The 27597-nt window shown below is 43.8% G+C and overlaps 1 protein-coding gene across 8 annotated transcripts; it reads right to left on the bottom strand.

The window, feature by feature from the left end:
- Positions 1–1313: 1313 nt before the first annotated feature.
- Positions 1314–27597, bottom strand: LOC127535331 (NLR family CARD domain-containing protein 3-like). 8 transcript variants are annotated; one of them, XM_051953033.1, is made up of 8 exons: positions 27473–27597; positions 25506–27291; positions 25255–25428; positions 15743–15916; positions 9531–9704; positions 9060–9233; positions 3016–3062; positions 1314–2865 (listed from the first exon to the last, which is right to left on the bottom strand). In XM_051953033.1, exons 1-8 carry the CDS (start codon positions 27543–27545, stop codon positions 2792–2794), a joined length of 2676 nt encoding a protein of 891 aa, XP_051808993.1. In that variant the 5' UTR covers positions 27546–27597; the 3' UTR covers positions 1314–2791. The 8 variants fall into 8 exon arrangements, with proteins under 8 accessions (XP_051808993.1, XP_051808990.1, XP_051808991.1 ...); XM_051953030.1 differs by lacking the exons at positions 1314–2865; positions 3016–3062 and adding exons at positions 8715–8895; positions 8940–8987 and having other exon boundaries at positions 9036–9233; XM_051953031.1 differs by lacking the exons at positions 1314–2865; positions 3016–3062 and adding an exon at positions 8715–8895 and having other exon boundaries at positions 9012–9233.

Below are 27597 nucleotides of genomic sequence, written 5' to 3'. Positions count from 1 at the left end.
TGTTCCAGAAGGAGATTTCATGTGGAGAAGAACACATGCACATTGATGGAGAAGATGTGAACCTCCAGAACATCTGTTCTCCTCCTGAACTATTGTGAGGAGCTTTAGGGACACAATCATGAATGGTTGCTAACAAACAACGTTCAACCTGTCTGTGAATACAATTCTATCAAGTTTGCTCTCTTTATGCACAACAAACATCTGGAATTTATGTGGAACCATAGAATGAGAACTGCTGAGTTTTAGACACACAGATGGAGATTTTTGAAGGCTGCTCTGAGTTTGAAACTTTTCTTTTCCTCCTTAATCAAACGCTCAAATAGAAGTTCCTTCAGACTGTCTCAGATTCTCATGTTATAAACTGATGAACCCCTGAGAAGTTCATTTATTTCAAGCTGTCTGATTTGATTATTCTCTTTCTTTTCTGCTTCTCTTCTGCTTGGACCAGTGGAATTGTAGGACACAGTTGGTGCCTATTTGTTGTTCAATTATGCTTCATAAAAGATAAAACAACAAAAAACTTGGGGAGCCAAATATCCCAGAATGCATTTAGAGCAGCAGCAAAGAGCGAGGAGGAAACTTTCAGAGGAAACTCAAGTATTTTGGGAATCCTGCTGTTATTGTGACACTAAATGTAGTTTTCAGATGATCTGAGGTGAGAAAGTGGTTGTAAAAAGGTCCAATGTGTGGTGAGTTTGTCCAGATGAAGCTGATTAAAAATGAGCTCCAACGCTTTCAGAGATGTGAGGTCCAGGTTAGACAGCTCTGATGGACGCTCAGCCTCACTGTAGAGCTCCTTATCTGGACCAGACTTTACAATCTGCTGCTCTGACGCTTCTATAGCGCTTCAACAGGATATTAGGAGTTTCTGTGGATCCAACCGTCACACTTTGACCTCACACTTTATTTGGATTGTTCACAGAAAAATCACTTTGAAAGAAGTTCAAGTTCACAACTTTAGATTGTTCATGTTTTACTCGCTCACTGACTGTGATCATAAGAACAGATAGAAATTAAAACAGAGAAGATCATTTATTTACAAGTTTGGTTTCTGAGTCTTTTCACCACTAAAATATGGAGTTTTTCTTCTAGTCTTTGGAGTTCTTTATATCTGCTGTTAGGGATAAATTTAATGAAATAGAATTAAAAATGGAGACAAAAAGATCAAAATAAAAGCATCAGTTTTACTGCTTTACTAAAGATCTTTTTTCTGTTTTCATTTCTGCCGTGGAAGAGGATAAACGTTGATTATTCAACATGGAAAATTAAATTCCACTGATCAACAAATAAGCAAACAAACATGAAGATCAAAGTGTGTTATTAGTCATTTATTGAATAAAAAAGAAAGTTAGAATAGTTTAAAAGCCACAGGCAGAGCAAATAAAAGTGGAGAAAGACGTATTAAAATCATTGATCTTGTTCAGGAAAAATCAACCACTGCAATGAAAATAAAAACTAAGTTAGACATTGATTACAGCACAAGATCTGTTCAAAGAATTTAGAGCATGGAAGGGTTCAAATACAGCACAATGTGAGGAAAAGCTCCTTTAACGGCCAAACACAACATTTATAGAATGAAACAGGCTAAAAAATGTAGAATTTACAGAGTTCAATGTAATCTGGATAGTCCTGGTGGGTTTAAATTCTACTGGAATCATATCGATGCTGAAAACATTTTGATCCACAGATAGCTAGGGTTATGGGAGCTTTGATGGAAAAATACAATCTGATAGAATTTGTTGATGAACCAGAAATTCAGAATCTGATAAAAAAAAAACTGATGAAAAAACATTGAAGCACTTATTTATAGTAAAAATGAAAAATGGATCTATCAATAAGACATAAATGACAGAAGAGCACAGAATACTTTGGAAAGAGTGACACAGATGAAGGAAGTTCTCATTTCATCACTAGAACAGGACTTAAAGACTCACATCAGGATCAAGTGTGGCTGCACAAAAAGCTGATTTTCACTGGACAATAATGTGTGAAAGTCTGTCAGCAGTTTGGAGATTCACTGCTTCCTCTCTCATTTCACACTTTGTGCAGCTCAAATGCTTTTAGTTCCAGTGAGCGTCAGAGGAACACCACATCCTGATTTTCACTCAACATTTGACTGGAAAAAGACGCAAACACCACATTTGGCTCCTGGAAGAATCACAACTTCATCTTTGAAGAGGAACAAGTTTACAAGGAATCATTGAGAAGGATTTGACAAAGAAACACATTTAATCCATGAATGTGAAAACATGTTTGTGAGGGACAGAGTCATGGAGAGACTCAACCATCTGTTCAACACTGTTTCTGTACCAGGAGGAGACTCTGGAGACGAGACTCAGCACAGAGACACTGAGGAGGAACCAGACAGGACCAGAACCCAAATCCAGGATAGAGAGTTCAGTGAATGTGGTGTTGAAGGTGTGGAGGAGGATCAGAGAGTCAGAGGAGACTCTGTAGAAGGACAGAGTTCCAGCAGGAACGTCCACATAAACTGAAACTCTGTGAGAGACTGAGGAGGAACTGATGGATGTTTGACTGTTATTGTGACTGACAGAGTAACCATCATCATCAGAGCAGAACAGACTCCAGGACTGATCATTAAATCCAAACAGACAGTCATAACTGCTTCCTTTCCTTCTGATTCCTCTGTAACTCACTGATATATAAACCCTCCTCTCCACTCCACCTCCCAGTAACAGCGACCAGTCAGACCAGTTCTACACAGCAGCTGAGGACACCAGTCAAACCTGTCTGGATGATCAGGATACCTCTGATCCTCCTCCACATAATGTCACCTTCCTGTTGTTGTCAGACAGTCTGAGTTTCTGTTTACTGTGTTTGTGTCGACTGTGAGTTGACAGGAATCTGATGGAGAGAACAAACACAACACAGCTGCAGTTATTGATGGATCATGTGATCAGTATTAAAGCTTTGATGATGACCTCAGAGATGTGACACTTTGAAGATGCTTGAATGTGCTGCTTTGTTTCCATCAATCCATTCAAACACACTTACACTTCCTCAGACCTGGTGTCAACCATGGGACTCCAGCAGGCGTCACCCTGAAAGGAGGAGGACGGTCAGAGCAGCAGAGACTCTTTCAGCAGCACACATGGACGTTACATGGCTCTCACACTGTTCCACTGATAAAGGACCAGAGCGTTCATAGAGGTGACATCATTCTCCCAGACTGATACAAACTTCACTGGCGCCATGACTGACTGTACAACTTTAAATCATTTTCTACAATTGTGCAGCAAAACAGAACTTTTTTCTTTCCTTTTTCCTCTTTTTCAGTGATATCACTCTATGCTAGCCCATTGCCTTAAATCCCTTTGGAACATCTCATTTAATGAACTAGAACATCAGGTTATAGGTGTCGCTGAGCTGCCTTTCCTTTTTGTGTGTGTGCCAGAATATACATAGCTAGAAGCTTAGAAAGCTTTTTGCTTTATTTCTTCTTTTTTATGTCTTTTTCACTTGTCTCACTCAATGCTAGGGGACTGAGGAATAATGTAAAGCGTAAAGCTTTATTTTTAATGTTAAACAGCTGAAAACTGATTTGGTTTTTTCCAAGAATCACACTCACTTATTAAAGATGTAAACTTGTGTAAAAATCAGTGGGAAACGACATGTGGTGATGACATGGACAGAACATTCTGCTGGGGGATCTTGTTTAAAGGGGAGTTTTCCTGGAAAATTGATGCACTCTGTGACAGTCAAGCTCATTTGATTTGTTTAATAGTAGACTGGAATGGCAAAGCAATGATTATTGTTCATTTGTACGCTTATAATTCTACATCAGAAAAGGATAAACTTATTCATACATTAGACTGTAAACTTGCAGCTCTAACTCAGACATTCCCTGAGGCTTACTTCATTGTAGGAGGTGATTTTAATGTGCTCATGAATGAGGTGATGATAGATGGCCTCCAGCTAAATGCTCACAGCCAAATGTTCACTTCAACTCTTTCATTGACAAGTATGATTGATGTGATGTATGGAGAGAGAAGTTTCCAAATACTTGGAGGAATAAAAATGGCTCCAGACAGTCTGGCCTGGATTACTGGCTGCTCTCTAAATCACTTTCTAAAGACAATATTCCAATCAATGTCCTACCCCCCCCATTAACTGACCATAGAGCCATCCTTAGATATTTACATCTCCTTCCAGGAATGGTTGACACCAAGCAATTCTCTGATTGGAAGATGAAGAGCTCTTTATTGAGGCATGACAATGTCAAACATCAACTTAGTACAATTATTCACTTTTATTGGTTAAATGCTCTGAAGGAAGGAAATGATGGAAAAAATTGGGAACTCCTTCAATTAGAAATGGGTGGATTTTTAAGAAGATCTGGAAGTGAGTTAGCCAAATGTAGACGCCAAAATGAGGAGAAAGTAATCACAGATATAATGTCCTTGGCTAGCATTGCACCAGAAAATCTCTGACATGATGAAAAATGAAAATGAATTGAACTTCTAAACACTTTAGATGATATATAGAAGGTTAAAGCAGAGGCTGCTTTTGGTAGATCCAGACTGAAGTGGCTTGAACACGGTGAACAAATGACTTCCTGTTTCTTTAAAACCCCTTAAGCTTCACGGGCCCGTATTCGGGCCGAAAATGGCCGGCTGAAGTTTAACGGCAAAAGCATTTTTAGCTTTAAACGGGACGATAGAAACACTATACATCCATGGAAAGCTTAGAGTCTCATGAATCTGCCGGTATAAACCACTTTCAGATGTGATTACCACAGCGGGTAATATAAACACATTTCTAAAACAAACAACAAAAGTTGAAAGGGGCACAAAGGGCATAACTTACGTTTCGATGGTCTTTTACCGGTCAACGATGAAAATAATCCACAAAAACCGGCCATAATCCAAGAGTAGTCATCCAGACAATACTAGCAAGTATCATATTTTGTCCAAAACATGTCTAGAAATAAGTAAATAATCCACAAATAGCTCGGCTCCGTGCGCGTCCACGTGGCGCATGGTGGCGCTGCGCGTTCCATAATTCACTGCATTTTTATCCATAATTTTATGAAGCTTTCTGTAATCCTCACGATCTCGGTCAGAAAATGGCGACTGAAGCCTCTGCTTTCGATCCCAACCGCATTTCAACCAATCAAGTGACTCATCGCTGCCTCCGAACCCGGAACAGCCAGCCGTTGCCGAGACCGATGGATCTGGTGACTCTCATCTCTCCACTAAATTCTGAGCAAAATGACGCCGGAGGAAACGTTTGACTGACAGGGCATGTAGCCAATGAGCTGCTGAATAGCCGAGAGGCGGGTTTTAGCGGCTCTGTGTGATTTTTCACACCTCCGGCTCTCCTGCTGCAGCTGCTTTTCTCTGTCTCCGTCTGAGCCTCTGATTCAGATCAAGATCCGCACTGAAGCTTATCTGAAGTGATTTTTTTTAGTTCTTTATGAGTTTTTGGAGTGAAAATAGTGTGAAAAAGGGCCAATAAACGACCATATACCATTTTTTCCACAGGGTGTACATAGGGTGTCCAAAATTGACATAATTGGGCATATTAGTACAAAAACATGTGTGAAACACTCATTTCTTGTAGTTTTGCTCTGAAATTTTGTCCTGAACTATGTAAGACCCCAGGCTGTTGCCATGTTGTGTTTCAAGCTGTCACAGTGCTGCCACACGAATTTTCAGGTGTTTTATTAGGGAAAAAATTTAGGCGTGAATAAAATTCTTCCTAATTCAGTGTGTTCCAACATAAATAACTCTGTGTCAGTAGCACCTAGAGTAATTTTTACTGCACTGGGTGACAATGCAGGTTGTCAGCTTTCAAAGGAGACCCCAGCCATGCCTGTACTCCAAACAGTTCAAGAACAGCATTCAATTTACTTTCTGTACATCTTCAGGAGAAATTTCAGGGGAAAATTGACCGCAGCTTAAAGGGTTAAAGTGGAAAAAACTCATGCTAAGTACAATGCCATGTCTCAACTGAACATTGATGGAGTTGTGACTGAAAGTAAGAGCAGTATTTCTGAGTTTTGCTCTCTTTATAAAACAAAGTCTGACAAAGATGCAATGGATAGACTGTTTAATGTGTTGATTTTACAAACTCTATAACGGAGGAAGAGCGGTTGATGTGTGACACCCCTCTCACACAACAACAAGTATTAGATGCAACGATGCAACTTCAGAGTAATAAGTCACCTGGAGTTGATGGATTGTTTCAGAATTCTAGATAGATTTTGCTGAACTTTTGGCCCCATTTCTGTTCAAAGTTTTCTGAAGGTATTAGTAAAGGGACTCTTCCAGCAAGTATGACACAAGGCTGGATGACTTTAATTCCTAAACCAAAAAAGGAGCCTCTCTTCATTGATAACTGGAGACCAGTTTCATTATTGAACAATGACTCTAAAGTTCTTGCTCTTGTTTTTGCTAAAAGATGTAAAAATGCTCTTAACTCTATTATTGATGAGAATCAGTCTGGGTTTATGAGTAACAGGCATATTTTCAATAACATGAGGCTAGTTTTAGACCTCATAGACGATGCTGACCTTATTAGGGATGACAGTTTCATTTTAGTTGGAGACTTTCACAAAGCCTTTGATACAGTTGAACACTCCTTTATGTTTTCTGCTCTTAACAGCTTTGGTTTTGGGCCATACTTTTGCAGTGTGATGAAAACATTCTATGCTGGCGCCAATAGCTCGGTAAAACTGAGTAATGGCACAACTCAGAGATTTTGTTTGGAAAGAGGGCTAAGACAGGGCTGCCCTGTCTCAGTTTACCTCTTCCTGGTTGTTGCTCAAATCTTTTGTCATTTTGTCAAATTCTGTCAGTTGGAAGGCATCTCTATTGCTGCTAGAAGCAGACTTTGAAGTCAGTTGGCTGATGATACAGCCTTGTTTTTAAAGAATGCCCTACAGATAAAGCCTGCAATTAATGCAATCCACATGTTTTCTAAAGCATCAGGTTTGGACTTAAACCTAAATAAGTGTGAGCTATTCGCTCTCTAAAGTTCTGATATAACCTCAATTGATGATATACGAGTAAAGAGTAAGGTTAACTATTTAGGGATTACTGGAACTAAAAATCAGTGAGAGAGATGCCATCTCAACTTTGAGCCAAGGATTAAAAAGGTGCAGAATAAATGGAAGCTTTGGCTACAAAGAGACTTATCACTTAAAGGTGAACTCTTCTGTCAAAAGCTGAGGGAATTTCCAGACTTGTGTATGCCGCCTCCTCACTGGCACTGGACTGTAAAACTGTCACATTTATTGATAAGATGCTTGTTCATTTTCTGTGGAAAAACCGGACACACTAGATCAGAAAATCTGGAATTCTGAACAACTACAAAAATGGAGGCCTCCACTTTGTTGGTTTTTCAATTCTAAACAATGTTCTGAAGATCAAATGGTTCAAATCTTTCTTAAAAATGATGCATCTTTATAGAACTTTATTCCTAAATGTGTATTTCATCAAACTGGAGGACTCCCTTTTCTGTTGGTTTGTAGCTACCAAATAAACAAGATTCCCCTAAAATGATCCAGTTTTCACAAACAGGTTTTGTTGTCGTGGAAAACGGCCTACAAGCACAATTTCTCTCCACATGGGTATTATCTCTGGAATAATGGGGATATACTGCATCAAAATAAAAGCATCTTTCTCAATCGCTGCTTTAACAACAAAATGGACTTCGTCTCACAGCTTCTGACCCCTAGTGGCCATTTTATGAATGACACTGAATTCTGTGAAAAGTCTCCATTCCCTTCAACACTTGAAGAGTTTCCAAAGGTCATTAGCTCCATTCCAGCTGCTGTTGTGACTCTGTGCACTGCCTCCTCTCTTGCAGCAGATATACATGTTGTTAATCCATGTGACACTTATTGTGGCTAAATATGCTTTGGGACGGCAAAGAACAGCAACAGAGCTATACGTGCACTGTTCCAAAGAGAAACGACAACAAAACCTGATGTTATCCATGACTGGAACTCTTTTATTAATAATATCTCTGGTCTCAGGTTTGGCTTTTACCTCACAAGTTCATGTTAACAAAGTTAGGGACATTTCTGTTAAAATCTTACATAAAATCTGTCCATAAAACATTCTATGACTAAGTTCAAACGTGATATAGATGTAAGATGTTCTTTTTGCTCTGAACAGCCAGAAACAGTTCCACATTTTTATTATTGTAGTTTCAGCAGAAAAATGTGGAAGGAAATTTAAAATTTTGTTCAGAAAAACTAAATCTGCAGATTGATTTGTTCTACAAACATCATTTTTGGAGTTTACACACAGGATGGATATGAAAAAGACAAGGCCTTTATCATCAATCTCATATTAATATTAGTAAAATTTCATTCATAAAGAAAAATTCAGTCATCAAAAGACAAATTATCTTGTTTTCCATAAAGAATTTGAATATTATTTAAAGTCAATAAATAAATATCTGATAACCAGAAAGCAATAAAAACTGTTAACATTTGTAAAAAAAAATGTATTTGCTAGAAATGTTTACATTTCTTCTGCTGTTTGTTTTTTTTGTTTTTTGTGGGGACTTTTTTTAGTTTCCTTTCTTTTCTTTCTTCTCTTCCTTTCTTCCTTCAAAGTGATTTTTGTTAAATCTGTCACTGTTTGTTTCAATATCATGTTGATGTTGGATGTTACCTGTGACTTTTTGAAATAAATTTAAAAAACAAACAAACAAAAAAAACTAACAGTTCACCTGCTTCCTGTCTTTGAGCTAAGCTAGGCTAACAGTTTCCTTTCGGTCATGGTGCATAGCTGAGCTAACAGTGTTCTTCTGCTTCCACTCTTTTTTGTGAGCTCAGCTGATAGTTTAGTGAGAGTGTCTGTCTGTCTGTACCTCAGAGTGTCTGTCTGTCTGTACCTCAGAGTGTCTGTCTGTCTGTACCTCAGAGTGTCTGTCTGTACCTCAGAGTGTCTGTCTGTCTGTACCTCAGAGTGTCTGTCTGTCTGTACCTCAGAGTGTCTGTCTGTCTGTACCTGAGAGTGTCTGTCTGTCTGTACCTCAGAGTGTCTGTCTGTCTGTACCTCAGAGTGTCTGTCTGTCTGTACCTCAGAGTTTCCAGTCTACAGTGTGGATCCTCCACTTTAGCTCTCAGCATCTTCTCTCCTGAGTCTCCTGGATGGTTGTAGCTCAGGTCCAGCTCTCTCAGATTTGAGGTCTTCAAGCTCAGAGCTGAGGCCAGAGAAGCACAGCCTTCCTCTGTGACCAGACAGCCTGACAGCCTGCACACACAAAACAACACAAACCTGATGGACAACACTTGGATGGATGTTTCTCTCTCTCTTTTCTTCTTTGTCTTTCAGATACATTTTGCTGCACATTTCATGCGTCTCAAGCAAATCAACAATCTCAACAATGATTAGTGGGATTTAATCATGTCAAAAATAAACCCTGACAAAGTCCTGCACAAGTTCAGTAAAAGCTCATTTGATGAATCCCATCAGCAGAAATGATTGTACTCAGGTTAGCTGTTTATCCACTGATAGAAATCACATCAGTTTCAAAGTGTGAGTCCTGACCTGAGAGCTTCCAGTTTACAGTGTGGACTCTCCAGTCCAGCAGAAAGACTCTCCACTCCTGAATCCTGCAGGTTGTTGTTAGTCAGGTCCAGCTCTGTCACACTGGAGGACTGGGAGCTGAGGACTGAGGACAGAGCTCCACAGCTTCTCTCTGACAGATGACAGTTATTAAGTCTGAAGAGACAAAGACAAGAAGTAAAACATTAAGTTCAGTATTTTCTTTCCTGCTGAAAAGACAGCAGTGAATTTAACAACAAATACATCCCACTATGTCCAGAATACAGCAGCACTGAGGACAGTCCACTGAAATGTATTTTTTAAATACTTTATTTATTTTCAAATTCTTGGGGTCACTGTGGGGTGGGCGCCCTGCGTCCTTGTCGTGCTGGCTCCTGGGTGGGCGTGGCGGCTTGCGGCCCTCGCTTCCTTGTGGCGCGGCCTGGTCCCCCCTTCAGGGTGGGGTGCTACGCGGAGCTGGCCTGTGTTGGAGCCATGGTGCCTGCCGGGGCGCTGCTCTGATCTGCAGCTCCCGGGGGGTTGTTGTGCCGGCTGGGCCAGTTGGCTCGTGTGGGCCCTCCCCGGCCCCTTGCCTCTTGGCTCTGGGGGCCCTCTGCATCAGTACTGGTGGTCTTGCTACCTGCCTCCCCCACTGCTCTGTCCTCTTGGGCCGGATCCACACCAGACTGCCTCTTATTGTGCACTTCACATTTTTCACACCTCACTGTAAATGGCAACCTTTAGGCACATATAGGGACACAACAGCTAGGGCCCCGAGGGCAGGTGGGGGTGGGAACGATGGGCACTGTGGTGGGGCGGGTGGCAGGGCTATACGGCCCTGTCTCCCCCTCATCACCCTCTTGCCTGCCTCCCCTGCTCTCCAATCTTTTTTTAATGCACCACACACACTCACCTTGGGGGTAGGTTTGGGGTGGCTGACGCCCCCCCAGCCTCCCCACTTTTAATGCACCACATGACACTCAGGGTTACACTATCACGGTGCTGGGATAATGTTTCCCGTTAGGGATCGGGAAACGTATTAATAGGAGAGTAATGGGTGGGTTTCACAGTTATGGCCTCGCTGTTGGGATCTGGCCCTCCGTACGGCTATGGGGTGGCGAGGTGTACCATCATCCGTGTCGCTGTGGCTGGGGGTCCCCGGGGGCCGGGGGGCCGTGACCTGTGGGGGTTCTCCTGCGTGTCCGACTGGTCCCGGCTGGCGCGGTGGCTCTTGCTGGGCTGCGGGATCTGGATTGGCTGTCCCAGTGGGTGCTGTGGCTGTGGCGCGGGCTGGTGGTGTGTGGTGGCTCTGTCCTGGTGGGGGGGTTGGTTCGCGTTGCGGGATGTAGGGGCCTTGGGTGTGCTGTGCGGCTGGTGCGGGTGGGTATGCGAGGTGCCCCCCCTGTTGGCGCTGCCGGGCCCCATCGCTCTGTCCATTTTTGCCCTCTTGACTCGCATTGGGTCCCGGCTCCGGTTCCCTCTGGCCGGCCTCCGGTGGCGGCCTGCCCGGTGATGGACTGGTTGCCGTCCCTTTGGTGGGGCGCGCTGCCCCTGTGTCTGGCTTCCTGGCTGCTTGGGGGGTGGGGTGGGGTTGGGGTTTGGGTGGCGGGTGGGTCCTCTTGCCCCGGTCTGCCTGGGTCGGTTCTGGCGTGCTGGGGTTGTCGGTAGCTGCTCCCTCTTGTCTTCGGGGTCCGTGTGGTACACGGTGGCCCCGGTTGCTCTCTGGGGGCGCTGCACCGTGGCTCCTCGGCCTGTGGGGGGGTGCCCTGTCGGCTTGGCACTGTATTGCTGTGATGGCTGTTCTGGGCTTCGGGGTCTTTCACACTTGCATGTGCATGTTTGCTCAGGTCCCACCAGCTCCTGTCGAGTTCCGCTGTTGAGCAGTGATGGGACCTGCCGGAATGTGCTGAGACTCTCTCCAGAGTCTAATCTCACACTAAACCCTCTCTCCTTTTCTCTAGTATCTTCCTCCAGTATCTTCTGGTCTATTCCACTCTATACTAACATCCATCCATCCATTTTCCTCCGCTTATCCGGGGTCGGGTCGCGGGGGCAGCAGGCGAAGCAGGTCGTTCCAGACGTCCCTCCCCCTGGCGACGCTTTCCAGCTCTTCCTGGGGGATCCCGAGGCGTTCCCAGGCCAGACGAGATATATAATCTCTCCAGCGAGTTCTGGGTCTGCCCCGGGGTCTCCTCCCAAACGGACGTGCTCGGAAAACCTCCAGAGGAAGTCTCCCTGGAGGCATCCGAATCAGGTGGCCAAACCACCTCAACTGGCTCCTTTCGATGCGAAGGAGCAGCGGCTCTACTCCAAGCTCCCTCCGGATGTCTGAGCTCCTCACCCTATCTCTAAGGCTGAGCCCAGCCACCCTACGGAGGAAGCTCATTTCGGCCGCTTGTATCCGCGATCTTGTTCTTTCGGTCACTACCCAAAGCTCATGACCGTAGGTGAGGGTTGGAGCGTAGATGGACTGGTAAATCGAGAGCTTCGCCTTACGGCTCAGCTCCCTCTTCACCACGATGGTTCGGTACAACGCCCGCATTACTGCTGACGCCGCACCAATCCGCCTGTCCATCTCTCGCTCCATTTTCCCATCACTCGTGAACAAGATCCCGAGATACTTAAACTCCTTCGCTTGGGGAAGCAACTCCCCCCCAACTCGGAGGAAGCACTCCACCGGTTTCCGGCAGAGAACCATGGCCTCGGACTTGGAGGTGCTGATCCGCATCCCTGCCGCTTCACACTCGGCTGCAAACCGCTCCAGTGCGTGCCGGAGGTCACGGTCTGAGGATGCCAACAAAACCACATCATCCGCAAAAAGCAGAGAAGCGATCCTGAGGCTCCCAAACCGAAAACCCTCCCCACCACGACTGCGCCTTGAAATCCTGTCCATGAAAACCACAAACAGGATTGGAGACAAGGGGCAGCCCTGGCGGAGTCCAACACCCACCGGAAACGTGTCTGACTTAATGCCGAGTATGCGGACACAGCTCTCACTTTGGTTGTACAGGGACCGAACGGCCCGTAACAACGAGCCTCGGACCCCATACTCCCGCAGTGCCCCCCACAAAGCCCCTCGGAGGACACGGTCGTACGCCTTCTCCAGATCTACAAAACACATGTAGACTGGCAGGTCATACTCCAATGACCCCCTCAGCAGCTCCGCAAGGGTAAAGAGCTGGTCCGCTGTTCCACGACCGGGACGGAATCCGCATTGCTCCTCCTGAATCCGAGGTTTGACTATCGGCCGAATCCTCCCTTCCAGCACCCTAGAGTAAACTTTCCCGGGGAGGCTGAGAAGTGTGATACCACGGTAGTTGGCACACACTCTCCGATCCCCCTTTTTAAAAATAGGGACCACCACCCCGGTCTGCCACTCCCCAGGTACTGTACCCGATGCCCACGCGACATTGTATAGACGTGTCAACCAAGACAGTCCAACAATGTCCAGAGCCTTCAGCATCTCAGGGCGAATCTCGTCCACACCTGGCGCCTTGCCACCGAGGAGCTTTATAACTACCTCAGCGACCTCTGCCACGGATATGGACGCAGATACCCCCGAGTCTTCAGGCTCTGCCTCCTCCATAGAGGACGTGTTTACCGGGTTCAGGAGTTCCTCGAAGTGCTCTTTCCACCGCCCGACGATATCCCCAGTACGGGTCAGCAGTTCTCCACCCCGACCATACACAGCCTGAGCGAAGCCCTGCCTCCCCTTCCTGAGGTGTCGAATGGTTTGCCAGAACTTCCCCGAGGTCGACCGAAAGTCCTTCCCCATGGCCTCCCCGAACTCCTCCCACACCCGAGTTTTAGCTTCCACAACTGCCGCAGCTGCCGCCCTTTTGGCCAGCCGGTACCTGTCAGCTGCTTCAGGAGACCCCCGAGCCAACCAGGCTCGAAAAGTCTCATTTTTCCAGCCTGACGGCCTCCCTCACCGCTGGTGTCCACCAGCGGGTCCTTGGATTGCCGCCGCGACAGGCACCAGTGACCTTCAGACCACAGCTCCTAACAGCTGCTTCTGCAATGGAGGCTTTGAACATGGATCACTCAGAATCCATGTCCCCAACCTCCCCCGGGATGCAGGAGAAACTCTTCCGGAGGTGGGAGTTGAAAACCCTACGGACAGGGTCCTCCGCCAGACGTTCCCAGTTCACCCGCACTACACGTTTGGGTTTACCAGGTCTGTCCGGCAGTCTTCCCCGCCATCGGATCCAACTCACCACCAGGTGGTGATCAGTTGACAGCTCTGCACCTCTCTTCACCCGAGTGTCCAAGACATACGGCCGCAGGTCTGACGATACGACTATAAAGTCGATCATCGACCTTTGGCCTAAGGTGCTCTGGTACCAAGTACACTTATGAGCAACCTTATGCTCGAACATGGTGTTTGTTATGGCCAAACCATGACTAGCACAGAAGTCCAATAACAAAACACCACTTGGGTTCAGATCGGGCAGGCCGTTCCTCCCAATCACCCCCCTCCAGGTTTCTCCATCGTTGCCCACGTCAGCGTTGAAGTCTCCCAGGAGAACTATGGAATCCCCGGGCGGTACCCCTTCCAGGACCCCACCCGGAGACTCCAAGAAGGCCGAATACTCTGAACTGCTGTTCGGCGCATAAGCACAGACAACAGTCAGAGTTTTCCCCCCTGCAACACGAAGTCGCAGAGAGGCGACCCTCTCGTTCTCCGGGGAGAACTCCAACAAAGCGGCGCTCAGCCGGGGGCTTGTGAGTATCCCCACACCTGCCCGGCGCCTCTCACCCTGGGCAACTCCGGAGTAGGAGAGAGTCCAACCCCTCTCCAGGATTCTGGTTCCAGAACCCTTGCTGTGCGTGGAGGCGAGCCCAACTATATCTAGCTGGTATCGCTCCACCTCCCGCACCAGCTCAGGTTCCTTCCCCGCCAGTGAGGTGACGTTCCACGTCCCCAGAGCTAGTCTATGCCACCAGGGGGCGGCACGCCCAGGCGCCCGCTCCTGCCTACTGCCCGGTGGGCATAGCACCCGACCCCAACTTCCTGCCCTGTAGGTGGTGGGCCCACTGGGCGTCTATACTAACATGACACCCACAACTATGGTGTTCAGTACTGTCTGGCTAATTATTCATTCATTTATTTATTTATTTGTTGTTTGTTTGGTTTTCTGTTCTTTTGTGTATGTGTTTGCTTTTTTGTCTTATTGATGGGTAATTATTAGTCGGGAATAACACAACACCTGATATTCTTCAGCTGTAATAGCACCGCTTGCTAGTCCCTGTCCTTGTCCGTCCCCTCTCGTCCTGTCCACCCCTTTGTTTCCCCTCACATCACTACTGAGGTGTAGCACTGCCCTCCCTGGATCTTAAACAGGGAAATGTAATAAAAAGTGTCAGCTTAGCTTTCAGGGAGGGCTGGTGATGGTCACACGCATGCACTAAATAATAAGATATTTGGCTGCAAGACTAAAATATGCATTAATCTCATAAAGTGTTGACACCCCTTCCATGGAGTTAAACAATGAGAATAAATGCAGACAAAAATAAATAAATAAAAAAAATTTCAAATACACAGAACCAACCCCAACAGATACCCCTTTCTTCCCACCCCTCTTCCACAAAGCAGGTTAGGAAAGGAAAAAACAGACAAACAAAAAGGTAGAAAGGAAAAACAACAACAACAAAAAAACATCAGTACTCAGACACATTTTTGTGGACATTTATAACTGTGATCACATTTTAAAATAATATGGAGATAAAGAGACAAAGACAATCAAAATAACTGAGGTGTCATGAGGGTCCTCCACATCGTGTAATGTGATCAAGAAACGGTTGCCATATCTGATGGAATCTATCTGGTTTCCCAGCAATCTCAAATTGAATCTTCTCTAAATGCAATGTACTCGAAAACTCTGTGAGCCAAGCTTCAAGACTAGGAGACATCTCCTTGTTCCATACTTTGAGGATCATCTTCTTAGCTATGACCACTCCATACTGAATTGACAGAACCTTCCAGTGACTAAAAGCCTCAAATTGTTTGGTCCTGGTTCTGTGATGCAGGTTCCAGGTTGTTCAGTTCCTGTAGTGGAAGAGGCCTCATTAAGAGAAACTAGAGCTAAAGGTCAGTAACACAACTGATCTGAGTCATACAAATACAGAAAACCTCCCACCTCAGCTGTTCTGCTCATATGGAATAAAAACACATTTTAAATGGTCATCAGCTGAACAGGTTGATGAGTCCTGACCTGAGAGCTTCCAGTTTACAGTGTGGACTCTCCAGTCCAGCAGAAAGACTCTCCACTCCTGAATCCTGCAGGTTGTTGTTACTCAGGTCCAGCTCTGTCACACTGGAGGACTGGGAGCTGAGGACTGAGGACAGAGCTCCACAGCTTCTCTCTGACAGATTACAGTTATTAAGTCTGAAGAGACAAAGACCAGAAAAGAAGGAATACATTAAGTTCAGTATTTTCTGTCCTGGTGAAAAGACAGCAGTGAATTTAACAACAAATACATCCCACTATGTCCAGAATACAGCAGCACTGAGGACAGTCCTCTGAAATATTTTTTTAATTATTTATTTTCAAATATACAGAACCAACCAACAGATACCCCTTTCTTCCCAACCCTCTCCCACAAAGCAGGTTAGGAAAGGAAAAAACAGACAAACAAAAAGGTAGAAGGGAAAAACAACAACAATAACAAAAAAAAACCATCAGTACTCAGACACATTTTTGTGGACATCTATAACTGTGATCACAATTTAAAATAATATAGAGATAAAGAGACAAAGACCATCAAAATAACTGAGGGGTCATGAGGGTCCTCCACATTTAGTGGGCAGATTGCTGAAACAATGTTTCACTTGGTGATACAAGCACCATATTTGGCACAAAGGTGCTTCAGAACTTACTCTCTTGGAAAAGTACGTTATCCACTTGAAAATACAAAATGGACGCCATTTTTAAAGATGGCCACCCATAGGCGTTTCTGAATCCCAGCACCCCTAAAATTTGAGAGATTTAAAAAAAAAATTGTATTGCATTTCCTTTTTTTTTTTAAACAAACCAAATAAGTGTAAAAATCATACAGTACTTGGTTGATATGTAATGTTTTAACAACAAAAATACAGCACCTCCCTATGTTGCCTCAAAAATGGTATGATCCCGCCCAACTTTCCCAACTTGGGCTCTGCAGAGTTTAGTGCTGCCTCCCAGTGAAGGTAATGCTATAGTGGTGTAAGTACCTGGTTTAAACCAGGATACGTGGCACAATTCTTAACTTGTACCACTCAATACCAACACATTATTATCATTACAAGTCCTCTTTTTGCTGCATTTAATCAAAGGTTACTGTTTATGTTGTTAGGTAGGAGTTAGCAGACGTTTTTTCTAGCTAGCAAACGTTACAGGTGGTCAGTGTCTGTTTGAACTGGACTGAGAGAAGCTAGCTGTTGTGTCAGTGCATGTGTTAATATTAAAGCCAAGGTGCTACTGACTGACTGGATGCACATTAACATTATAACTCCTATTTTGTGTGTGTGTGTGTGTATATATATATATATATACAGACAGACAGACAGCCTCATCATGGACATAAGACTGTTTTTTTGGAGAAAAAAACAAGAGAGCCAGGATTAGGTAAGAGTGTAAGATGAAATGGTTTATCAAGAGTAATGTAAGTTGGAACAATCTATCAATGTTTATATCTCTTATAGATATAAAGCGCATTGTTTGGTTATTCGCCTTTAGGTCGACACCACAAAGAGAGAGAGGACGTTATTTATTTGTACTCTTATTGGTATTTTTTCATATTTATGTAATTTTTTCATCTAGTTGAATACAATCTATTTGTGTATGATTGTCAGTCCAAACAGGAAGAGATGAAAAAGGAGAGGAGCGAGTGCAAGGTCAGGAATAACCAGGTAAGAAAACAAACGGAGAATAGTGGCACGCAAAACAGCACCTGTTAAGATGACAAAGAAGAACATTCCATTCACAACATAATTTTACATATATGTCATGGAGGTCATGTGTTCTCCCCACATTAAATGCTTTCCAGAAGCACACTTACAGATATCAGTGGACTTCATTCTAAACAGGACGTCTTCATTACATTTTCCTTATTATCTGTATGCTTTACTATTTGCTTAATTTCACCATACAAGGAGGAGAAGAACAGGGAGAGACTCTGGGAGATGAGAGTGCAGATCAGGGAAAGAGATGCTGTGCATCACATTTCAAATGAAAGTCCAAAAATAAGTCCAAGGTCCATTTTTTGGTGTTTTTGGTACTCAGTATGAGGGGCTGGTTTTCTCCACAAACATACATGCTGTTTACGTGTATGTTGAGGAGCTGCTGTGTCTAAATGAGTCGTCTTTTTGTTTTTAACATTCCATTGGATAAATATGATGAGCGCACGTTCAGCACAGATGTTAAAATGGCTGTGCTGAACGTGCGCTCTCTTTTAAACAAACCCTTTATTATAAATGACATAATTTTAGATAATAACCTGGACAGCATTCTCCTTACGGAGACATGGCTTGGCACTGATGCACCTGTCGTTCTCACCGAGGCTTCTCCACCCAATTTTAACTTTTTATTTTCAACTAGGGGGTGCAAAAGAGGGGGCGGAACTGCTTCAATTACAAAAAACAACATGCAAATGAACGAAGTCAATTTTAACCGCTACTCATCATTTGAACACCATGCCTTCGTTTTTAGCAGCCCACCAATCCTCTGTATAACTGTCTACCGACCACCCCAGTATTCTACTTCTTTTATTAGTGAATTTTCTGAGCTTTTATCTATTATTCATAGCTCTTTTAACAGAATTTTAATAACTGGTGATTTTAATCTACACGTCGACATTTCTTCAGACATAATGTCTAGAGACTTTTTAAATCTTTTACACTGCCTTGATTTTAAGCAACATGTCACGCAGCCGACCCACAGCAGGGGGCGCACCTTGGACCTCGTTATATCTCATGGTCTGTCCGTTGGTGTGCCCTCTGTTGTGGACCTGGCTGTGTCTGACCACTTCTGTGTGTTTTTTACAATCACCAGTTTTAAACAGCGGGAGGCCTCTGTGAGAACAGTGAGGAAGCGCTACCTAACTTCTGAAGTGGCTGAAAATTTTATCCAGATCTTACAGAGCACTCCTGCTGAAATTTTACCAGCACCCTGCGATTTTATCACCGACAACTTGAACAATAAAATAAGGTCAATACTAGACTCAGTGGCTCCACTTTTTATCAAAACAATTAAAACAAGACCCATACCTCCGTGGAGAACTGAGGATATTAAAAAAACTTAAAAGGGAATGCAGGAGTGCTGAAAGGAGATGGAGGAAATCAAAGTTGACAGTTCACTATGAAATACTACGTCAACACCTCAAAATTTACAATAACACGGTCAAACAAGCAAGAATCTCCCACTTTCAAAACCTAATCCATGACCATAAAAATAATCCTAAAGTTTTATTCTCCACTATTGATGTTTTAATAAACAAAAACTTTAAAACATCCTCCAAGACACCGGATAATGCCCTTTGTGAGGATTTTGCAGACCACTTCAGAAGAAAAATCAATGACATAAGATCCAGTCTTTTATCCCAACAGCTTTTAACACCTGGATCATTGCTTTTACCTGAGGAAACCCTGGAGAGTTTTACCCTGGTTGATGCGAAGACACTTGGTCGAGTTTTCTCCCAGGTAAAGCCCACGACCTGCCTTTTAGACCCAATTCCCACACCGTTTTTTAAAACACTCTATGGATCCTTTGAGGAACAGCTGCTGTATTTGGTCAATTGCTCTCTTCAGACGGGTGTCTTCCCCACCTCCTTTAAAACGGCGGGGGTGAAGCCCCTTCTGAAGAAGAGTGATCTAGACCCCAATGTTTTAAATAACTACCGGCCTGTGTCCAACCTACCATTTTTAAGTAAAATTTTAGAAAAACTTGTTCTTAATAAAATGAATGAATTTTTAAACTCGAAACATATTTTAGAGACTCATCAGTCTGGCTTTAGGAGGAACCACAGTACAGAGACAGCACTTTTAAAGATCTTAAACGACATCAGGTGTAATTTAGATAACCATAAACTCAGTCTTGGTTCTGCTAGATCTAACCGCTGCCTTTGATACAGTAGACCATCACATTTTATTAAATAGACTGAGGAACCTGGTAGGCCTCTCTGGTACTGTTTTTAACTGGTTCACGTCCTACCTCACTGACCGAAGTTTCTTTGTAAGTATGGATACATGTTCCTCAGGAACCCATAAGATAAAGTGTGGGGTTCCCCAAGGGTCAATTATAGGTCCAACTCTTTTTAATCTCTACATGCTTCCTCTTGGGGACGTCATCAGGAGGCACGGTGTCAGCTTCCACAGTTATGCTGATGATACACAGCTGTACATCGCCGTGTCTCCTGAAGACACAGGGCCACTTGATGGCCTTTTGCACTGTGTTTTAGACATCAACTCATGGATGGCAGCAAACTTCCTGCAGCTCAACCGGGATAAAACAGAGGTTTTAGTTATTGGTCCTGAAGGCCAGAGAGAGAAAATTTTACCAAAGTTACAGGATTTTAAACCCTCAAAATCAGTAAAAAATCTGGGCGTGATTTTTGACTCTGAGCTCACTTTTATTCCACACATCAAAAACATAAAGATAGGTTTTTACCATCTCAAGAATATAGCTAGAGTCCGCCCGTTCCTCTCTCAGGCCAGTACGGAGGTGCTGATGCATGCTTTTATCTCCTGTCGTTTAGATTACCATAATGCTCTGCTCTCTGGTCTTCCTAAAAAGAGAATGCATAACTTACAATTATTACAAAATTCAGCACGAGTGCTGCTGAGGACCAGAGGGCGGGAGCATATTACACCTATTTTAAAATCGCTGCACTGGCTCCCCGTGCGCTTCAGGATCGATTTTAAGGTTCTTTTATTAGTTTATAAATGTCTTAACGGTCTTGGGCCTTCTTATTTGTCTGCACTACTTTTATTTTATCAACCCTCGCGGACCCTGAGGTCCTCTGGTGCTGGGTTTTTAACGATACCACGAGTTAGAACTAGAACACATGGGTAGGCAGCATTCAGTTATTATGGCCCCCGATTGTGGAACACCCTCCCAGAGAACCTCAGGGCCGCAGAGAATGTTGATGTTTTTAAAAAGAGGCTCAAGACCCATCTTTTTAATCAGGCTTTTAACTGACTCATTTTAATTCTTCATAATTTCTTAAGCTGACTTTTATTCTTACATTTTTTATTCTTAGTTTTTATTATTATTTATGTATAAATTTTTACTTTATACATTCTTTTCTCTTATCTCAGTCTTAGCTTCCATACCTTTTATTTATTTATTGATGTATTTATTTTTTACTATTTTTTATTTATTTATTTGTTTTACTGTTTTAGTCCCTTGTTTCTCCAGTGTTTCCTCCTGGGGGCCTACCACACCTGGAGTTGATTCTGGTCCACTGATGGGGGTGCTGGCCCGTGGATGGCCCTGGCCCGGGTGGCTGGAGAGCTTCACACCTTCGTGTGGAGCCTCTTGTCTGCCTGGGCTGGGGTGGTCCATGTGTCGGCTCCCCTGCAGTCATGGTCCATGACTCCTCTCGGTGTGTGTGGCCCCCAAAGGTAGCTTCTTCTTCACTTTGGATTTCGGTGCCCAGCCATGTCTCCTTTATATCTCCTTACTGACAGATGGTGTATGTGGGTGTGTGTATGCTCGTATGTTTGTGTGTGTGGGTCTGTATGTCTGTTTGTATGTCTACATATGTGTGTGAATGTATATGTGATTGTGTATATTTGTTGGGGGGTGTAAGGTTTCGGGTTTTTCACAGTGTTTTGTATTGTGTTGTTTTTGTTTTTATCCTCTGTGAGGCACTTTGTGTTACTCTATTGTATGAAAAGTGCCATATAAATAAAGTTGATTTGATTTTCCCAGAAATTAGGATTACGATGTTTCTTTTAAGATTCCAGAGCATTCCTCCTTTGCTGTGACTCAGCATTTAAATAACCTTCATAAGACTGGATGGTTTAGTCATAGACTTTTTCGAAAAGTGTTGTGCTTTTCTTTCACAAATGTGGGAATGAAATTGCATTAAAATGTACAAAACAATGAAATTTATCTTGCCTGTCTGGGCACCTCTGGGTGCTCAGCGCCCCTAAACCTCTGATCCTAGAATCGCCCCTGTGGCCACCATTCAAAGCGGTTTAAACGGTGTTTTAACTATTTTTTGATTAAATAGTCCTATTTTGATGGTCTATAAATCAAAATATATGTTGTTGAGTGTGAGAAGTTCAATTCTGCATTTAGAAAATCAAAATGACTGAATACTATGATGATACAACGGGGATTACACTTTACTGATACAGTGCCTATCATAAGTTTTCGCCCCCTTTGATGGTTTACCCTTTTATTGCTTTCATAAATCAATCATGGTCAATAAAATTTAGCTTTTTTAATAAAAAAAATTATTGAAAAAACTCTTTAATGTCAAAGTGAAAACAGATTTCGATAAAGTAATGTTAATGAAAGAGAATTATATAAATAAAAATAATTGTTTGCATAATTATTTACCCCCTTTTTAATTTAATGTTCTAATTCAATAGAGGTCCATCAAATTGTTGCCAATAGTCTCACAATGAGTGAAATGAAGATCACCTGAGTGGTGTGGGTGTGTTTCAAGTGATTGAGTTGTAAAACAGCTGTCTGAAGGGTCCAGAGAGTGGTTGATCAGTATTCCTGGCTACCATTACACCATGACGACAGAAGAACACTCTAAGCAACTCAGGGAAAGGGTTATTGAGAAGTACAATTCAGGGGATGGTTACAAAAACATTTCCAAGGCACTGAACATCCCCCGGAGTTCAGTGAAATCAATTATCAAGAAATGGAAGGAATATGGCACTTGTGTGAATCTGCCTAGATCAGGCCGCCCTCGTAAACTGAGTGACCTACAAGTAGGAGACTAGTGAGAGAAGCCACCAAGACCCTACAACTACTCTGAAGGAGTTACAAGCTTCAGCTGCTGAGATGGGAGAGACTGTGCATGTAGCAACTGCTGCCCGGGTTCTTCACCGGTCAAAGCTTTATGGGAGAGTGGCAATGAGAAAGCCACTGTTGAAGAAAAGTCATATTAGATCTGGACTAGAGTTTGCCAAAAAGCACGTGGAAGACTCCATGGTCAAGTGGAAGAAGATTCTTTGGTCTGATGAGACCAAAATTTAGCTTTTTTGCCATCAGACAAGACGTCATGTTTGACGGAAACCAAACACTGCACATCACCAAAAACACACCATCCCCACTGTGAAGCATGGTGGTGGCAGCATCATGCTGTGGGGATGTTTCTCAGCAACTGGACCTGGAAGGCTTGTAAAGATAGAGGGCAGAATGAATGCTGCAAAATACACTGAAATCCTGGGGGACAATCTTTTTCAGTCTGCAAGAGAACTACGTCTTGGGAGAAGATTTATTTTCCAGCAAGACAATGATCAAAACATACTGCAAAAGCTACACAGGAATGGTTAAAAAAGAACCAGGTAAATGTTCTGGAGTGGCCGAGTCAAAGCCCAGACCTCAATCCTACAGAGAATTTGTGGCTGGACTTGAAAAGGGCTGTTCATGTCCGATACCCGCGCAACCTGACAGAGCTTGAGCAGTTTTGCAAAGAAGAATGGAGCAAAATTACAGTGGGCAGATGTGCAAGACTGACTGAGACCTATCCACACAGACTCACTGCTGTGATTGCAGCCAAAGGTGATCTACTAAATACTGACTGGAAGGGGGTGAATAATTATGCAAACAATTATTTTCATTTATATCATTTTCTTTCATTAACATTACTTTATAGAAATCTGGTTTCACTTTGACATTAAAGAGTTTTTTTCCAATATTTCTTTTGTTAAAAAAGCTAAATTTTATTGACCATGATTGATTTATGAAAGCAATAAAAGGGTAAAACATCAAAGGGGGTGGATACTTATGATAGGCACTGTATATAGGGTAATGTTGACTTCGATTCTCTGTTTTCCAAACAATGTGAGAAAAAACTTATAAGACTTGTGTGTTGTTTGAGTCAGGAAACGACTTGCTGTTGATGTGCAGCTTCGACTGGTTCTTCTAGTCTTCACATTTGCAGGCACACAACTGTGTACACTTCAGGCTGAAGCTAAACATTTGGCGACAATTTTGGTGATACTTGGCACTGTTTGGTCTCAATGTATCCTCAATACCACCTCCATCATCCAGTCTGGATGGGTCTAACCTGATGGGTAAGAGGTTGATCAGAACTACAGTCATAACGGGTAGGGGGAGACTTCAACTTCTCTTTTGTATCTGTCTGACAGAGGCAACACTTCTTCCAGTCAGTTTTTGTAGCGCAACTCAATGGATTGTTGGCGGACATCTTGTGGCTTATGGTTAAAGGCCGAGGGGTTATCCTTTTACCACCCAACCATACAAGACATCAAAGCACATTAAACTATGGGATGCAACTCGGTTCAAGCATCTGGCGCCCTACACCTAGCCCAATCATTCATCCAGTGCCATTTAAGTCCTGTGCGATCTGTACACCATCCAGGTAACTGAAGCCCCCGTTACCCTTGGCTCGGCTCTCCCGCGCTGGCACATCCTGTCAATTCAGGTGCGGCTATCGAACTACAAAACTACAACTAACTAAACTTCTAGTTGAGATATATACAGGGGCTTATTAGATAGCATTTGGGACACTCAAGTATACTAAAACTACAGTGAGTACACCACTACAATGGTTAGTAAACTACAACTACAGCTAGTACACTACAAGCTGACACTGAATCCCATGCTGAGTCTCACAGCAGTGATGTCACCAGTGTGCCCTGGTTGTGCTTTGACATCTCTCTTATAAAATATTACACACCAATAGAGCCTGACCACAGCATTTCAATGAATGATCATGGATGTCTGCCTTCAACTTAATGCAATATCTGTTATCAAACAGCTTCTGAAACCCCTAATTTTCAGTCACGTTATTGCCGCCATTTTAAAACGGGCGGCCATATTGGAACTTAATTCACACCATTGAGTTTTTCCAGTCAGAATACATTCATTTTGATGTTTGGATCATGAACATGTTTCTGTTCATTAAAGTTGGACTTCGAAAACCATTTCTTTGCATTTAACGAGGCGGCCAGCTTGAAAACTGTTGGCCATCTTGGATTTTCAGCTGGATAATGTACTTTTCTCAAAATGCACATCCTAAACATCATTTGTGTCAAATTTTGTGCTTGTATCACCAAGTGAAAAATTCTTATGGACTATTCAATTAATCTGCCCCACTAATTGTGTAATGTGATCAAGAAACGGTTGCCATATCTGATGGAATCTATCTGGTTTCCCAGCAATCTCAAATCGAATCTTCTCTAAATGCAATGTACTCGAAAACTCTGTGAGCCAAGCTTCAAGACCAGGAGACATCTCCTTGTTCCATACTTTGAGAATCATCTTCTTAGCTATGACCATTCCATACTGAATTGACAGAACCTTCCAGTGACTAAAAGCCTCAAGTTGTTTGGTCCTGGTTCTGTGATGCAGGTTCCAGGTTGTTCAGTTCCTGTAGTGGAAGAGGCCTCATTAAGAGGAACTAGAGCTAAAGGTCAGTAACACAACTGATCTGAGTCATACAAATACAGAAAACCTCCCATCTCAGCTGTTCTGCTCATCATGAATAAAAACACATTTTAAATGGTCATCAGTTGAACAGGTTGATGAGTCCTGACCTGAGAGCTTCCAGTTTACAGTGTGGACTCTCCAGTCCAGCAGAAAGACTCTCCACTCCTGAATCCTGCAGGTTGTTGTTACTCAGGTCCAGCTCTGTCACACTGGAGGACTGGGAGCTGAGGACTGAGGACAGAGCTCCACAGCTTCTCTCTGACAGATTACAGCCACTCAGTCTGAAGAGACATAAAGCACATTATACTGATGAAACAGCAGCAAAATGAAAAAGGATCTTCAGTCTCCAACTACTTACACAACTTTCTTGGAGGCTTTGACCACTGGCAGCAGCCTCAGAAGAACCTCCTCTGAAGCAGAGTATTTCTTCAGGTCAAACACGTCCAGATGTTCTTCTGATGACAGTAAGATGAAGCCCAGAGCTGACCACTGAGCAGGAGACAGTTTATCTGTGGACAGACGTCCTGATCTCAGGGACTGTTGGATCTTCTCCACTAGAGAAACATCCTTCAGTTCATTCAGACAGTGGAACAGATTGATGCTTCTCTCTGCAGACACATTCTCACCGATCTTCTCCTTGATGTACTTCACTGTTTTCTGATTGGTCTGTGAGCTACTTCCTGTCTGTGTCAGCAGGCCTGGTAGGAGATTCTGATTGGTCGACAGTGACAGACCCAGGAGGAAGCGCAGGAACAAGTCCAGGTGTCCGTTTGGACTCTGTAAGGCCTCGTCCACAGCTCTCTGGTAGAAAACTATTGGATCAGGTTTGTTGGAGGTTGTTCGTTGTTGTTTTTCCATCAGGTTGATTCCACAGTTGATGAAGGTCTGATGGACATGAAGAGCAGCCAGAAACTCATGAACGCTCAGATGGACGAAGCAGAACACCTTGTCCTGGTACAGTCCACTCTCCTCTTTAAAGATCTGTGTGAACACTCCTGAGTACACTGAGGCTGCTTCCACATCGATGCCACACTCTGTCAGGTCAGACTCATAGAAGATCAGGTTTCCTCTCTGCAGCTGATTAAAAGCCAGTTTTCCCAGAGACTCAATCATCCTCCTGCTGTCTGGACTCCAGTGTGGATCTGTTTCAGCTCCTCCATCATACTTGATCTTCTTGACTTTGGCCTGAACCACCAGGTGGTGGATGAACATCTCAGTCAGGGTTCTGGGCAGATCTCCTCCCTCTCTGCTTCTCAGCAGCTCCTCCAGAACTGTAGCAGTGATCCAGCAGAACACTGGGATGTGGCACATGATGTGGAGGCTTCGTGACTTCTTCATGTGGGAGATGATGCTGCTGGCCTTCCTCCCATCTCTGAATCTCTTCCTGAAGTACTCCTCCTTCTGTGGGTCGGTGAACCCTCTGACCTCCGTCACCATGTCCACACAGTCAGGAGGGATCTGATTGGCTGCAGCAGGTCGTGTGGTTATCCAGAGGCGAGCAGAGGGAAGCAGCTTCCCCCTGATCAGGTTTGTCAGCAGCACATCCACTGAGGTGGACTCTCTAACATCAGTCAGGACCTCATTGTTGTGGAAGTCCAGAGGAAGGCGACACTCATCCAGACCGTCAAAGATCAACACAACCTGGAAGTGTTCAAAGCTGCAGATTCCTGCAGCTTTGGTTTCACTGAAGAAGTGATGAACAAGTTCCATCAAGCTGAACTTTCTCTCTTTCACCACATTCAGCTCTCTGAAAGTCAATGGAAACATGAAGTGGATATCCTGGTTCCTTTTGTCTTCAGCCCAGTCCAGAGTCAACTTCTGTGTTAACACTGTTTTCCCGATGCCAGCCACTCCCTTTGTCATCACTGTTCTGATTGGTCCATCTCTTCCAGGTGAGCGTTTAAGGATGTCTTCTGCTCTGATGCTTCTTTCTGCTCTGTCTGCTTTCCTGGATGCTGCTTCAATCTGTCTGACCTCATGTTCATCATTGACCTCTGCAGTCCCTCCCTCTGTGATGTACAGCTCTGTGTAGATCTCATTCAGGAGGGTCTTCTGTCCTGCTTTAGCGATGCCCTCAAACACTCTCTGGAACTTCTTCTTCAGACCACGTTTAAGTTCACGTCCACAAACTCCAGCAGCAAGTTCTAAATGAAAACACGAGAAAGAAAGAGTGAAGTAGAAGTAACCTGGATATTAAAGCACCAAAGTAGCAATAAAGTGAAGGTGACAGTTTGTCCCCTAAAGACTGATTGTGTGAAGATATTCTGAGACTTTAGTAAATGTTCTGTTGATCAGCAGCTTCAGTCTTTACACAAATCCTCTTACTGCTCTGCAGACAGTCAGCCAGCTTCTCCTGCTTCATCCTCCTCAGGAACAACACTGTGATCTGCTCAAACATCTCTCTGCTGCTCCTCTCATCTTCATCATCACCTCCAACTCCTCCTCATCCT

The sequence above is a fragment of the Acanthochromis polyacanthus genome, chromosome 9 (assembly GCF_021347895.1).
Source record: "Acanthochromis polyacanthus isolate Apoly-LR-REF ecotype Palm Island chromosome 9, KAUST_Apoly_ChrSc, whole genome shotgun sequence".
NCBI lineage: Eukaryota > Metazoa > Chordata > Actinopteri > Pomacentridae > Acanthochromis > Acanthochromis polyacanthus.
Note: the sequence above shows the minus strand (reverse complement) of the source record. Positions and strands in the feature narration are given on the sequence as shown.